Below are 16,651 nucleotides of genomic sequence, written 5' to 3'. Positions count from 1 at the left end.
GTAAAGACACATCCATACTAATATAAGTTTTTTTAGTGACAGGATTAAAGCATTTGTACCCTTTCTTATTTGGTGCATAGCCCAGAAAAACACATTTTTCAGCTGTGGGATCCAATTTGGAATGAAATATTTGAGGAACACAAACGAAGCAAGTGCATCCAAAAACTTTTTAAGGGCAACTCAAAATATATACAGCATAGAGGAAAGAGTTGTTTTAAAGAGTGTAAGGGAGTTTGAAATTGTAAAACACGAGTGGGAGTACGATTGATGAGATAGGAAGCAGTTAAAATTGCATCACCCCAGAGATATTTAGGAACATTCATAGAAAACATGATGGCCCTGACAACCTCTAGGAGGTGTCAATTTTTTCGTTCAGCAATACCATTTTGTTAGGGAGTTTCTCGACAAGTGGCTTGATGTAAAATTCATTTTTCTTTTAAAAACCCCCCAAGGATTCATTAAAATATTCAGTGCTATTATCAGATCGAAGAATATAGATTTTTGTGTTAAATTGAGCTTTAATCATATGGAAAAAATCCTTGAAAGTTCTAGACACATTTGATTTTTTTACAAGTAAGTAAATCCAACAAACTCGAGTATGATCATCAATAAAAGTAACAAACCATTTTTTGCCAGACAAGTAGAGACCTTAGAAGGGCCCCAAACATCACCGTGTATCAAATAGAATGGTTTTGAAGGACAATAGGGTTTTGGATGAAATTTAACACGATGATCTTTGGATAAATGACAACTCTCACATTGAAACATAGAAGGATCCACTCCTTTAAATAACGTAGGAAATAAATATTTCAAGTAAAGAAAACTGGGATAGCCTAGCCTAAGATGCCATTGCATTATTTGATTAGAAACAGAAGTAGAACTAGTACCATTCAGCTCGTGAGCTTTTTTATTACGTAAGACATCCCCATTCAAATAGTAGAGTCCGTTTATTTCTCTAGCACTGCCAACCGTCTTCCCCGAGTTCTGGGCCTGAAAAATGCAATAGGAGTCAAGAAAGATAACACGACAGCTAGAGTTTTTGGAGAGTTTACTAACAGATAGAAGATTGCAGGCGAGTTTAGGAACATGGAGTACTGATTGAAGATCAATACTACCAGAGAGTTTAATGAAACCTTTACCTGCAATAGGTGAAAGACTACCATCAGCTATTCTTATTTTTTCATTACCAGCACAAGGAATATATGAGTTGAATAGATGCGATAAACCATTCATATGATCAGATGCTCCTGAATCAATGATCCATGGAACAGATTGGAATGAACTAGACAAGGCAAAGGAATTTCTAACTGAATAGGCCAATAAACAATTGGGTGTACCAGGGGACAAATTAGGCTTTAGCAGTCGCAGAAGTTGATCAAGTTGCTCTTTGTTGAATGGTCTTGCATCAGCTTCATGGGCAGTAGGTTGGGATCGCTTCGATCTAGGCTTCCAATTGGCTGGTTTGCCATGAAACACCCAACAGGTCTCCCGAGTATGGCGTGGTTTATTACAATGATCACACCAAACACGAGGCTTTTCTTCAGCCTTTCGTTGACCCGTAATATGTCGTCCACCAGCATTAGCATCAGCAATCACGAGCGCCATATTTTCAGATAGCCCACTTTCACCACTCTTCTTCTTGCCCAACATAACCAGTCTTCGACTTTCTTCACGCCGAACTTCAGAAAAAGCTTCACTTAGAGATGGGAGTGGATTTCTACCAATGATCCTCCCACAGACTTCATCATACTCAACATTGAGTCCAGCGAGAAACTTAAATACCCGATTAGCATCAACCATTTTCTGATAATGTTTGCAATCGTCTGAGTTCTTCCACTCATATGTGTTGAAGAGATCCAAGTCCTACCATATACGCTTTAAAGAATTAAAGTATATGGTGACAGTATCACTACCATGTCGAATCTCACCAAGCTTCAAGTTGAGCTCGTAGATTTGGGATTGATTCCCCAAATCGGAATACATGGCAATGATTTCATCCCATAGTTCCTTTGCTGTAGAGAAGCACATATAATTCGAACTTATCTCTTCCTCCATGGAGTTTACAAGCCACGTCATCACCATTGAATTCTCAGCACCCCACATGTCATACAGTGGGTCTTTACTATCTAGGGCTGATGTGGTGCCAGTTAAATAGCCAATCTTTCCCCAACCTCGAATGTACATACGAACAGATTGCGACCAACGTAGAAAATTGGTACCATTGAGACGAATGGTTGTAATCTGTACCGGATGTGAGTCGGAGGAGCTTCAGGGAACTCGAAATTGGTCTTGAGAGGACTGAGATTGTTGGGTCAGAGTGACTAAAGATGCAGAATCGGTCATGGCGGTTGAACAATCAGATCAGGGTATTGCACTATGTGGAGGCATCAGAACAATCAGATATGGACAACTAGATCTGGTGGCCAAACAATTAGATCTAGACACACCAATTGTGACCCACGGATCTGGACCTAGTAGTGACCCACGGATCTGGGTGCTTCAGAGGATGGGAGCGACTCTGATGAGCGAACAGGGGCGGCTCACGAACGGTGACCAGGGATGGCGCTGAATGGTGGATGGGAGCGAATCTGATGCGTAGACAAGGGCAGCTTCTGATTCGCAATGCCGAGGCAACAAGGGCAGCGACAGGTCCGACGAATGGAAGCCGACCTTCGCAAGGGGCTAGGAGGCCGCGATCGTTCTAGAGTTGAGAATCCCACTGGAGAACGACAATGACCATGGTGGCGGCAGCGACAGGGATGTCGGATCGCAGAGGCGGCTGCCGGTGTAAGGGCGGCGGCGGCCTAAGGATTGAGCGATGAATGGCAACCGGTGTAAAGGCGGCAACAGATCTTGGGTAAGCAGAGGAATAGGAGAAGTTAGGGTTTCACAGTGGGCAGCTGTGATTTAATCCCTAATTCCAGCTCTGATACCATATAAACTAGGTATTTCTCTATTTCTTAAGATACATAATATGTTGATTCTCTTTTTTCTTTATAGAGGAAGAGAATAATACAAAAGGAAAGAGGAATATACACAGAATATACATAGCTTCTAAAAATACAAAGAATATTCTATATCCAAAAATACTTCTATTTCTACAGGACTGTATTTTGGTAGTCGACAGCCAGAGTAAAACCTAGTCGGATGCAAATATGAATTCTAGACAAACTATCTGTTGGGATGTAACCCACATAAAAGTCTAGAATTCATGTAGCCAACCCCACATAGTGGGATAACGGCTGGATATGTTGTTGTTGTATTTTGGTAGTGGTGGATCGGCTCACGAATTCATCCATTTCTTAGGCCTTTCCCATCCATTCTCTTCTCAAGAAGTAGCCAGCTCTTTGTGGATAAAGTGGTTAGTTTACATGGAGTGTCACAGACTATTATATCCGACAGAGATAAGGTGTTCACCAGTCTTTTTTGGCAAACACTTATGAAATTCCTAGGGTCTAAGCTCCACATGTCTACGGCCTACCATCTAGAAATGGAAGGCCAATCAGAAAGAGTTAACCAATGCCTAGAAACATACCTGAGATGTTTCTATTTCCTAAGGCCCAAGGAATGGCACAAATGGCTGGCATTGGCCCGATGGTGGTATAACTCAAGCCATCATAGCTCTATCAACATGATGCCTTTTGAAGCATTGTATGGGTACAAACCTAACTTACTACGGGCAGTTAAGGGACCTATTATAGTGGCAATAGTGGATGATTACCTACACCATCGACAACACAACTTGCAAGCTCTCAAAACTGGGCTAGCCAAAGCTTAGAATCGAATGAAACAATTGGCGGATTGAAGACGAACTGATAGGGAGTTTGAACCAGGAAAACAGGTGTACTTGAAACTCAACCCTACTTACCTCAAGTCACTATCGAGGCAACCGGTTTCCAAGCTGAGCCCTAAGTTCTATGGGCACTATCCAATCATTTCTAGGATAGGGAAGGTCGCCTACAAGCTACAGCTACTAGAGGGAACTCAAATACACCCAATGTTTCATGTCTCATTACTCAAAAAATCTGTTGGAAATAATGTGACAAGTCAAGCCCTGCCCCCTATGATAGAAGATGAAGAACCTGCAGTAGCCCCTATAGCCATCTTGGATAAACAAATCCTCTATCAACAGGGAATTCCCTTAACCCAAGTGTTGGTGCAATGATCAACGTTTCACATGGATAACAATACCTGAGAGTATCTTCTAGATCTCCTCAGGCAGTTCCCCAGCTCGGCCAACCTGCCACTTATTTCTTGAGGACAAGAAATCATTTAAAGTGGGGGATAATTGTCATGTACTTGGATTACTAGATTGTAATAAAGAGGATATTGTAAGGACAAGATAGTAATTTGGGCGGTAGTTAGGCGCAACAAGTTGTAATGCTTGTAACTAATTTTAGCGCCTACTTTTTAGCTGTGGAACTCTTTAAAGGCAAAGTCCCGGCTCATTTGAAAGGCATCTAATAACATTTGAATTACCTTTTTATCTAAATTTCCCTCTTAATTTCTCTCTCTCTCTCTCTCTCTCTCCCTTTCCCTCTTCGTTCTTCATTCTAATTCTTCAATTCCTTTCTTCCCACCTAAAATTCCCTCGATCAAATCGGTGATCTGACACAAACACATTGGTGATTGTAAGATTGTGTATCTCCCTTCTTCTCTTAGTGTGAGCTACAATTAAGGCTAGGTGGTCATATATATAGATTGTGAATCCTCTTTCGATTTGGATTCTAAGTTGTTACAATGTATGAGAGGATTTGTCTCCCTATCTATCATTTTTTATTTTTCATATTGGTTTTAGTCTATTATAATTTGTTTTTTTCCTATTATTATTATTTTATCCTAATCTCGATATTTTAGATTATCTTGTTCATATCTCTTTTCTTTTTTTTTTTAAGGAAGATTTGACTATATTAGATTAATGCATAAAAGCATGATGGCCACTAGAAGATTTGATTCTTTACATCTATCCATATCTATGTGTGTGTGTTGTGTGTAAATATATCTTTATATTTCCCAATTATCTTTTCCTAAAATTTTGGGCATCTACATGCAATTGACATTGAAACTCTATAACTCTCCATTTTATGTGTTACTCTTTGCTTGAAATTTCTTTACAACACACAACAAATTAAAAGATTAAAAGAAACTAACAACATATAACTTTAATCCCATTATGTGAGGACAGCTATATGAATTCCTACTTAATCATTTCTATCTATGGTCTTATTTCTGTAAAGCCCTTATAACTAATATGATACATAATAGTCTCCCACCAAGTTTTTCTTGATATTCATGTATCTTCTTTTGCTAAATACTTGTTCCATATTTATTGGTCTTTTTCTCACATGAGCAAACCATTTTAATCATGTCTCACGCATCTTATCTTTAGTAAGACCCACTTTGACCTTATAACAAATAACCTTATTTCTAATTTTATTTTTTCTTATATAATTGCACATCCATCTTAACATCCTTATTTGTATTACGCTCATATTTTGCACATGTTGGGGCTTACTACCTAACATTTTGTACTATACAACAACGTTGGTCGTAAAGAGAATTACAAAATTTTTCTTTTAGATCTAATAGAATATTACTATCATAAAACTTTGTGTGCATTTTTCTATTTTAACTATCTTGCATTAATTCTATGAGTAATATCCTCATTAATCCCCCCCCCCCAAAAAAAAAAAAAATAAATAAAATAAAATAAAAATCTTTGGATGATTAATAGATGATATTTGAACTTGATCTTTTCTTGGTACAACTTGATCTTCAAGTTTTACCATAACATTATCCACACTTATATTCTACTAAACTTACATTGCCCATATTCACTTTCTAGTCTGCTAAACTTAAAACTTATAGATTCTAAAGTGTTCCTCCATATTTCGAATTTAATATTCACACCGTCTTTCATCGCAATATCATATTGCAAATAGCATACATCAAGGCACCTCTGCTAGATATCTTTAGTGAGTTCATCCATTTTGTAATATTTATAGCCCAACTTGTGATGAATATGTACTACCAATATTTATAGCCCCTTCTCAAATAACAACTTTAGCTACAATCATCCTATCTCCCATTCTCTTCACATCCACTACCACATCCTTTAAAGTCTTATCCAAAATAATCCCCACTCCATTCTTAGCTCAATCCTTCCCTAAATACCAATTTACCAAAGTTTATATCTAGATTCTTGTCAACATTTTAGCCTTCTCTCTAACCCATCTTGTCTCTTAGAAGCACATAATATTAAATTTTCTCCTAATCATAACATCCATCACTTCCATAGATTTTCCTATCAAAGTTCTGATATTCCTTAATCCAATCCTTAATCTATGATCCTGGACCAACTTCTCTAGTTGCATTTGTCCCTGAAATGACAACCCCTACCAATTTAACACTACATCCAAGAGTTGATGTAGCGACCCTATCTCATTTTTCATTTGTCTAAAATTCGTATTGTTTGATATGAAGAGTTTTATGGTAGTTTTCGGATACCTAATGCAACCCTCCTCCTTTATCTGGGCTTGGAACGAGTTGTAAATAAGAATCTTTCAATGGAGTTATTGAAAGAAACTAAGATTCTTAAAAAAGGTTCTATTTACTCAATTCAACCCCCTCCCCATCGAGCCAACCACCACAAACTAAGGGACCAACAATAGTAACTTAGGAATGATTTGATACTGTTCTTCCATCTTGCAAAAAGGGTGGAATAAGACATTAAAATTATGAATATATAAGATGTATTAAGTGAAAAGGTTACAGAAACCAGACTAAGCAATTCAAATGCAAAAGTCTCCTATAAAAAGAATTTCAAACAAGGAGAGGCTAGAAGGGTCCCCAAGGTCAAAATGGTAATCCTTTATATTGAGAAAATTATTTCAATTTTTATGATCAACTAGGCAACCAAGAGATGAACTATTTGATACCATAATTAAGATGAATTATAGAAAGGGATAAAGAAACTTGATCCAAACCTGTGCAAAGAAGCCTCCAATTGCAGGTCCAATAATCAATCCTATTCCTCGAGATGTACTAACCTGCAATAAAATACTAATGCAGATAACTATTTTATGGTATTGAGAGACAACTGACAGAAGAGAAAAAGAAATTATCTTACAACAGACAATGCTAGAGCTTGATGCTCTTCCCTACATATTTCTGAAGCATATGCCTAGAGAACGGGCAAAAACACCATTAGAGAATTTCCATGATATAAAAGTTAAGGAACTGCATATGAATAAGAGATCCTAACAAGAAGTTATACAGCCTAACAATATAAACATACCAACACTGCTCTTGAGTTTGGATGTATAAAAACTAAACTTAAAGGCATTAATACATAAAGAACAAAAGGGCACAATAAACATAACAGTGGGGTGTTCACTTGTAATGAGAGTTGAACCCATAACTCCCTAGAACCAGAACTCTAATACCATGTTAACTTTCCACTTGCCCAGAAAGCATAAGGTGTTATAAAAGAGACCCAACAATTCCAAACTTCCGGATAGATTGAAATTTAATCCTTAAACCACGCGCCCCCCCCCCCCCCCCCCCCCCCCCCCCCCCCCCCCCAAACCCCGAGGGGGGAAAAAATCTACACACCTATTTTTTATGTGCAGCAATACGTTGCATAAGCAACATATATAGTATTTTTTATCCCGTCTTTTCTCTCTTTTTGTGTCTTCATTATTTAATTAAGTACATTAGCGATCTGAGGTGACAAGTAAAGTAATTACTGACTGTATTAGTGTTTTAAACTAATTGAAACATGCTATTTGAAGTGTATCCAAGTCCAGCAAGAATTCTGCGGTGAAAAGAACTCTACCTCTATCACAACTCAAAATGGAGACCCATCACCAGCACAGGACCCTTGATGAGCCGCTGGCTCACTAGGATTAAGCAAGCCTCTATGACATTGACAAATATTCAATCATAATCCACTCCCAGATTTCAAGAATTTATAACCAAGACAAAAGGTGAAAACTCAATATTACTAAACCAAACCAAAGAGTCTACTATACAAACCTGCTTGTAAATAACCAAACCAAGCTGACTGCTAAGAATGTCTGACAAATAAATGAAATAATAATATTGACTATACCAACATGAACAAGTGTGAGATCTACCATTAAAGAAGATAATAAGAATCCAAACATCTCTAAGTAAACTGGTTTGTCAATCCTAATGTGGACCTATAATTTGAAATAGACATACATAATGACAATGTGAATCAATGACTCAGTGAATAGACAACATATATCATGATGGAACCAAGACAAGCAAACGCACAAGTGTTTATGTAAGAAAAGTTTCCTTTTGAAAATATGCAAGAATATATTTCTTTAAACAATTTTTTCCTATTTTAAGAAAAATCCTTTTTCATATATTAACATAAAACTATGAGTTTTTGATTCATGGTGGTACACTAAGAAGAATGAATCCATCATTGGTCATGCCAATGTATAACAACTCTATCATTGGTCACATCAAAGCATATAACCATCAAGTGTGCTAACCAACACACGGGGTCAGTAACGCCCTTGCTAACTAAAGTCATCAAGGTTCACCAAGGCTAACATCTATGTCGTCAACAATAGCATCACGACAAAGGTTCTCCCAAAAGATTTTTCAAATAAGAAATCCCAGTATCCAATCTATACCAATGATCATCCAATTAATGAAAATAAATCCCATATCATCCAATAATTGCTTTCACATGATAAAATAATGCTAATGGAGAGAATAACAAAGGCTTGCCCCTATGCCCTAAGCTCTAACAGTTTAAGGACAAACAATTTTCACATTACGTAAATAATGATGGTAAAAATTTTCATATGAAGTGAAATTCCAAAATATGTGGAAAAGAATTTGATGAATGAGGATGGTAACAGAAATATAATCTTGCTATAAAATAAAATGTCTACTGAACATTGAATATGCTCGAATTTACACATTCACACAAAACATGAATTATCGATTTCAAAGAAACTTGGTCAAATGAAGACTCGCCAATGACTCATTCCGTCAATCCTTCTCCATCTCTCTAAACTATCTCTCCTCACTCATTTCTCTTTGTTTTTCTCTCTTTTATCTTTATGCCCCCACATGCTATCTCCCTCTATTTATGTATATACATTCATATATTATTATTCCTACATGTGATTGGCATAATTCCCACATAGATTAGGCATAGTATATATATTTATTCCTACATGTGATTGGCATAATTCCCACATAGATTAGACATAGTATATATATTTATTCCTACATGTGATTGGCATAATTCCCACATAGATTAGGCATAGTATATATATTTATTCCTACATGGATTTGGATAGTATGTATAATGATGACTAGATGAATATGGTGTGGAATGCATCCTAGATGGATTTTGGTATAGCAAGCATACCTATTCCTAGATGGATTTTGGAATGGTATGTATACCTATTCCTACCTGGCTTTGGTATAGCATATATACCCATTATTCCTACATGGATTTGGGTTTTTACATCATCCATGTTACATGGACTCAAGTATGAATGTTGAGCGTTGAGTGTGCATTCCCATCTCAGACTTTCTTAAAAATCCTTAATCTCATAACATTATGTATCCACATGTTGGACCACCAATAAACAAATTTGGATGAGATGAGTCTGGAGGTAGGCATTGAATTTTGGCCAAAGTGGCCATGCACCAATAAAAAGATCTAAAAAATGAGCCCAATGTGTTGGCAAGAAGGTCGTGCCTGAAGGAGCAGGCTAGGTTTAAAATGGCCAATTTCACTATTAGGACAATGAAACTTCTAGCAAGGTGATTTGGAGCAGACAACTATTCTGTGCACAGTTTCTAAGCAATAGCAACCCCAGCTGTAATGTTGTACAACTACAAAACGTGTAGAAACCAAAAAACAATATTATCACAATTTTGAATAACTACGATGGACTAAAATGTCTGATACCATGTGAACTCCGCATGAAATGCTAGAATGTTAGATGACCAAGGCTAACTTAGTTTGTTTTTACACTCAAAACATCATATATATACACTTTATGACCAAAACCTTATATAATTCACCTACATACACAAGTACCAAACCTTATTATCATTTATTAAACAAAATGGAAATGGAGAAAGGAGGGAATAAATCCAAGTAGAACACGTGGGCCTGCCAGACTTGCCAGTTAAAAGTCACTTAACACCACAAAGCACACATACAGGTTGTAGTCAAGTTGTAATGTGGATCCAATTAAAAACAGGTCAGATGTGTAGTGGATTTGTGTTTAGGAATAGATTGACTATTTATGCAAATATTTATTAGGTATACAAAATAATTGACCACTAACTAAATAAAGAAATCTCACACATAACCATATTTTGCAATTTAATTATAAGAGTAAACTCCGCCTAGGGATATCCACTGCCGGTCCCAAACCCGGATAAAGGAGGAGGGTTGTGTTAGGTAGCCAACAACCAACGTAAAACCTAGTCGGATCCAAAACATGAACTCTAGACAAACTATAAAAAATCGTTGGGGTATAACCCTTCATAGCGACGCGTTACACTGTCCGCATGTAGTGTCAAATGAGTTAGGGTCGCTGCATCAGCGCCCAGATATAGTGACAAATGAGCAAGGGTCCCCGCATTTGCTTGGACTGATGTGGGTAAAGAAGCTAGTCCAAAATCAAAAACAAAGTCAAAATAAAAAACAAAATCAAAGTCAAAGCCAAAACCAAAATCATAGATTAAGGATTGGGTCATGGAACATAGGAACATTAACAGGCAAAGCTATGGAAGTGGTAGATGTGATGATTAGGAGAAAGATTAATATTATGTGCCTTCAAGAGACGAGATGGGTAGGAAAAAAAAACAAAAACTTTATCATAAACTGGATATAAAATATGGTACATAGGAAATGATCGAGCGAAAAATGGAGTAGGGATTATTATGGATAAAAGCTTAGTAGATGAGGTAGTGGATGTAAAGAGAATAGGGGATAGGATTATTATGGTGAAGGTTGATCTAGGAAGAATGACTATGAATATCTTTAGTGCATATCCACCACAAGCAGGATTAGGTGAGGAGATAAAAGTAAAATTCTGGGAGGACCTAGAGGAACTCATACAAATGATACCAAGAGGAGAGAAAGTGATTATAGGAGGTGACTTAAATGGTCACGTGGGTAGAGACGGAAATGGACATAGAGAGGTACATGAAGGGTATGGATTCGGGGAAATTAATAATGAAGATAAGTCTATTCTAGATTTTGCTATTGCGTATGGGCTCATCATAACCAATACTTGGTTCAAAAAAGGGAATGAACACTTAATCACATATATAAATGTCGCATCAAGCACCCAAATGGATTACTTCCTCATGAGACAAGAGGATTGGTTATGTTGTAAGGATTTTAAGGTGATACCGGGGGAGTGTTTGACTACTCAACATAAACTTTTGATACTTAATGTCCAAGTAAGAAATTGGAAGAGAAAAAATCACATAAAACAAAATCTAAAAATGAGGTGGTGGGATTTAAAAGGGGAGAAACAACTAATCTTCAAAGAAAAATTAAGGGATAGAAAGGAATGGAATGGAGAATGACAGGCAAACCAAATGTGAAGGGAAATGGCTACTGCCTTGAGAAGCACAGCAAATGTAGTCCTTGGAAAGACAAATAGTAGATCCCCAAACCTTAAGGAGTTTTGGTGGTGGAATGAAGAGGTACAATTGAAAATTAGAAATAAAAAAACTTGTTATAAGGCTGTATATCAGTGCAATAATGAAGAAAATCTAAAAAATTATAAAGAAATGAAAAAGGCAGCAAAAAGAGTTGTTAGTGAAGCAAAGTTAAAAACATATGAGAATTTATATAAACGACTTGATACAAAAGATGGAGAAAGGGATATATATAAATTAGCTAAAGCAAAAGAAAGAAAAACAAGGGATCTAAACCAAGTGAAATGCATGAAAAATGAAAATCAAAATGTATTAGTGAATGAGGGAGCAATTAAGGAGAGATGGAAGGAGTATTTCACAAAATTATTCAATGATGGTAAGGACACAAGAGTTAGGTTAGGACGTGTTAGTAACTCCAAAGGGAATGTGAGCTATACATTTTATCAATGCATAAGTCCAAATGAAATAAAGTAAGCATTAAAAAAGATGAAAAATCATAAGGCAGTAGGACCGAATAATATACCAATAGAAGCAGGGAAATGCATGGGAGAAGAGGGCATCTCTTGACTAACGAAATTATTTAACGCGATCCTTAAATCGAAAAAGATGCCAGATGAGTGGAGGAAAAGTACTTTGGTTCCTATATACAAGAACAAATGAGATGTTCAAAACTGTGAAAATTACTAAGGAAATAAGTTAATGAGTGGAGGAAGAGTACTTTGATTCCTATATACAAGAACAAATGAGATGTTCAAAACTGTGAAAATTACTACGGAATTAAGTTAATGAGCCGTACCATGAAACTCTGGGAGAGAGTAATAGAGTAGAGGCTCAAAAAAGAAACAGATGTCTAGGAAAATTAGTTTGGTTTCATGCCTGGTAGGTTAAAAATGGAAGCTATATACCTACTGAGGCACCTAATGGAAAGGTATCGGGATCATCAGAAGGACCTGCATATGGTGTTTATAGATCTAGAAAAGGCCTATGATAGGGTCCCTAGAGAAGTATTATGGAGGGTTTTAGAAAAGAAAGGAGTCCGGATAGCCTATATACAAGCTCTTAAGGACATGTATCACAGTGCAGAGACAAGGGTCAGAACATGCAGAGGGGATACTGAACAGTTTAAAATTACAATAGGACTGCATCAAAGTTTTGCACTAAGTCCATACTTATTTGCTTTAGTAATGGATGAACTCACTAAACACATTCAGACAGAGGTGCCATGGTGTATACAATTTGCAGATGACATAGTGTTGGTGGAAGAAACAAAAGATGGAGTGAACACTAAGCTTGAGTTGTGGAGAAACAACTTAGAATCTAAGGGATTTAAATTAAACAGAAGAAAAACAGAATGTATAGAATGTAAATTTAGTAAGAATGCAAGAGTGGAGGATATTATAATAAAATTGGAAGACCAAATCTTATAAAGAAAAAACTATTTTCGATATTTGGAATCAGTGATTCAAAAAGATGGAGAAATTCACGAGAATGTCACGCATAGAATTAAGGTAGGTTGGCTAAAATGGAGAAATGCATTGGGGGTGTTATGTGATAGTAAAATCCCATTAAAACTGAAAGGAAAATTCTATAAGACAACTATAAGACCAGTCTTGTTGTATGGCTCAAAATGTTGGGCAGTCAAATACCAGCATGAGCAAAAAACGAGTGTAGCGGAAATGAGGATGCTAAGATGGATGTGCGGCCACACAAGAAAAGATAAAATTAGAAATGAGATTATTCATAATAAGGTAGGAGTACTACCAATCGAGGAGAAAATGAGAAAGATTAAACTAAGATGATCTGGTCATGTGAGAAGGAGACCAAGAGACACTCCTGTGAGGAGAGTTGATGAAATAGAACAACTAGTCAAAAAAAGAGGTAGAGGCAGATCCAAAAAGATTTTGGCAGAGACATTAAAGTTTGATATGAAGTGTATGGGCCTAAATGAAGATATGACAAAATATAGAAATACATGGAAGTCTAAAATTCATGTAGCCGACTCCACATAATAAGATAAAAGCTGGATATGTTATTGTTGTTGTTGTTGTTAATTATAAGAAGTAAATTGCAATAACCACCCCTTAATTGCAAAAACTACTCCCCACATTTCAAATTAGCAATGAACTCCCCCGCAATTAAAAGAATTTAAGTAAAAAACCATTAGACCACTACCTTCTCTCTCCTCTCTCTTATTTAATCACTGAAAATATATTTTAAATTTAGAAAATGTATTGTTATTTCCAAAATATATTTTTTTAATTTTTACATACAAACTATAAATTGTAATCTTTAACTAAATACATATATAAATTTTATTTGGAAAAATATACTTAGAAAATCTAGTTCTAAACTAAAAATATATATTTTTCTAAAAATATATTTTCTATTCACAGAAAATATATTAAAATTATAGGAATACATTTTTAAGTTATAGAAAATACATTTTAATTATAATTTTTTTTTCTAATCTTTATATTTTCATTGTATATACATATTCTATACACATTTATATGTTATCTTTATATTAAATTAAAGAAACAAAAACGATATCTAGCATCATCGGGGAAGCTATACAGGAACCCTATCGTCGGGGTTCCTTCTCAAGAGCCAGATCTACTATTCATCTTTCCTTCTTCTCTAGCTGTGTCTGAAGAGACATTGAGGAGATAGACTGTCAACACCTCACTGCAATGGAAAACCCCTTTGGTTGAAACCTTCCTGAAATGGCAGAGAGAGACAACAAGGTTGATTTCTGGTGTTTTGGTGCATGGAGCAAGGGTCAGAAAAAGCAATAGCCTGAGCTCAAATGGAAACAGTTCCCTCTCCCCTTCTTTAGTGGCCAAATCTTTACAGCAGTGTCGAGAATTCCTTTGACTCTGTTGATATTCTGGCTAGAGCCCCCCCAGCAACCAAACAAAGTGGAAGATCAATGTCAAAAGTCGCTGAAGTCATCCAACTCACTATACATGTATGAATTTGGTTGTTCTTTGTTCATAATTGATGCAACAATGGTAACTCTATCACACCCCCTCAAGTAGGAAGTCCCTCAAGTTTCTAGAAGTGGTAGAAGGACCCCAAAACTTCCCAAAAAATTACAAAACAGCCCCTGTAGTTCTAATTAAAAAAATACCCTGTTCTAACAAATGGCAGAAAATCCCTGAAGTCTTTGTAATGACAGAACTACCCAAGTTTTAAAAATGAAGACTTCTACATTGCTTTTAGGTTAGATCTTCTCAATAGAGTTACATTAATTTTGGACAAAAATGACTATTCAGGTCTAGGAGTTATTGAAGAGTAGATTCCTTCAGTCCATTTGTTTCTTTCCATGGCTGTCATTAAACATTGGCCTCTTCATAAGCTTGATATTAAAAATACTTTTCTCCATGGTGATCTTCTTGAGGAGATTCCTACGAAGCAACCACCTGGGTTTGTTGGTCAGGGGGAGTCTTCTCATCTAGTTTGTCACCTCAAGAAGTCATTGTATGGTCTGAAAGTCAAACAATCACCTAGGAGTTGGTTTGGTCATCATGCTCCTATTGGTGTTATCTACTTGGTTGTCCATGTAGGTGATATTATCACTAGTAGTGATGATGAGCAGAGGATTTCTCAATTGAAGGCTCATTTACATTCTCATTTTCAAACTGAAGATTTAGGTCCACTACGATATTTCTTGGTTATTGAGGTTGCAAGATCTCGGCTTGGCATTTGTATCTCTCAAAGGAAGTATGCCCTTGATATTCTAGAGGAGACGGGCATGTTGGATTCTAGGCCCATCGATACACCTATGAATCCTAATTCTAAGCTTATTCTTGGATGAGGAAGCCTATTCATGATCCAAGGCGTTATATGAGACTAGCTAGGAAGCTAAATTAACAATGACTGACCAAATACTGCATTTGTTGGTGGTGTGGGTAGCCAGTTTTCGGATTCTCCTTGTGATGATCATTAGCAGGCTTTGAGGATAACGGTCATATACATGTGACTGGTTATGCAAATGCTGATTTGGCAAGCTTTCCATCTGATAGACAACCCACTTCTGGTTATTGTTCTTAGTTGGAGGCAATATGGTTTCTTGGAAGAGTAAAAAACAAGTTGTTGCTCAATCTAGTACTGAAGTGCGTATAGAGCCATGGCATTAGCTACATGTGAGCTGATTTGGCTGAAACAACTTCTTAAAGTGCTGCAGTTTGGTGATTCAGGTTCTATGTAGTTTATGTGTTATAATCAAGTTGTTCTTCATATTGCCTTAAATCATATTTTTCATGAAAGGACTAAATATATTGAAATGGACTGTTACTTTATGCAAAAGAAACTAGTTTCTGGAGAGATTTCTATAGGATTTGTTAGGACTATAGATCAATTGGTTAACCTATTTACTAAGGCTCTTCAAGGTCTAAGGATTGAATATATTTGTTCCAAGCAAGGTGATAGGACTTAATTGTATGCATATTTTTATCTAATTTTTATCTTAATTTTGTGCTAATTTTTCTACATAAAATGTGTATTTATATGATTTTTACATTATTTTAATCTTTTTTGTAGAAACCAGCAAAGGATATTATTTCAAAAATTTGAGAGTTAAAAGAAAAGAAAAAAAATATATTATAAAGTTAATTTCAAAATTAATATTATAAATTAATATTCTAATATAAATATAAATAAATAAATATTTTATATAATTAATATTATAATATAATTAAAGTTAATATAATTAATAGTATATTAAATATTATATATTATATTATATTATTTAGATATATATTATAAATTATATTATAAAGTTAAACAGTGGCGTGAATGTTGAAGACTTGGGCTAGGGCTCCATGCGTATATATATAAATATATATTATAATATATAAAGGATTGGGGGAAGGAATTAAAGGGAGCAGCGGCCGGCTTCATACATATATATATATATATATATATAATAATAGGAGGAGATTGGAGAAGGCAATAAGAGACGGCG

The 16,651-nt window shown here is 35.9% G+C and overlaps 1 protein-coding gene across 9 annotated transcripts in view; it reads right to left on the bottom strand.

Annotated features, from left to right (window-relative positions):
* The window catches only part of LOC127798213 (probable peptide/nitrate transporter At3g43790), a 94,958-nt gene that overhangs the window by 71,305 nt on the left and 7,002 nt on the right, over window positions 1-16,651 (bottom strand). For all 9 annotated transcript variants that reach the window (XR_008022353.1, XM_052331667.1, XM_052331606.1 and 6 more), the window contains 2 exons: window positions 7,130-7,183; window positions 6,987-7,049 (listed from right to left, as the gene is read on the bottom strand). Coding sequence is in view for 8 of the 9 variants with exons in the window: in XM_052331667.1 (XP_052187627.1) it covers window positions 6,987-7,049; window positions 7,130-7,183 (117 nt within the window). In the remaining variant the exon portion in view is untranslated. The remainder of the gene's footprint in view (window positions 1-6,986; window positions 7,050-7,129; window positions 7,184-16,651) is intronic.

Source organism: Diospyros lotus, chromosome 1 (assembly GCF_014633365.1).
Source record: "Diospyros lotus cultivar Yz01 chromosome 1, ASM1463336v1, whole genome shotgun sequence".
In the NCBI taxonomy this organism is placed as follows: Eukaryota; Viridiplantae; Streptophyta; class Magnoliopsida; order Ericales; family Ebenaceae; genus Diospyros; species Diospyros lotus.
The sequence above is the reverse complement of the archived record's forward strand: the minus strand, read 5'-3'. Positions and strand labels throughout refer to the sequence as shown.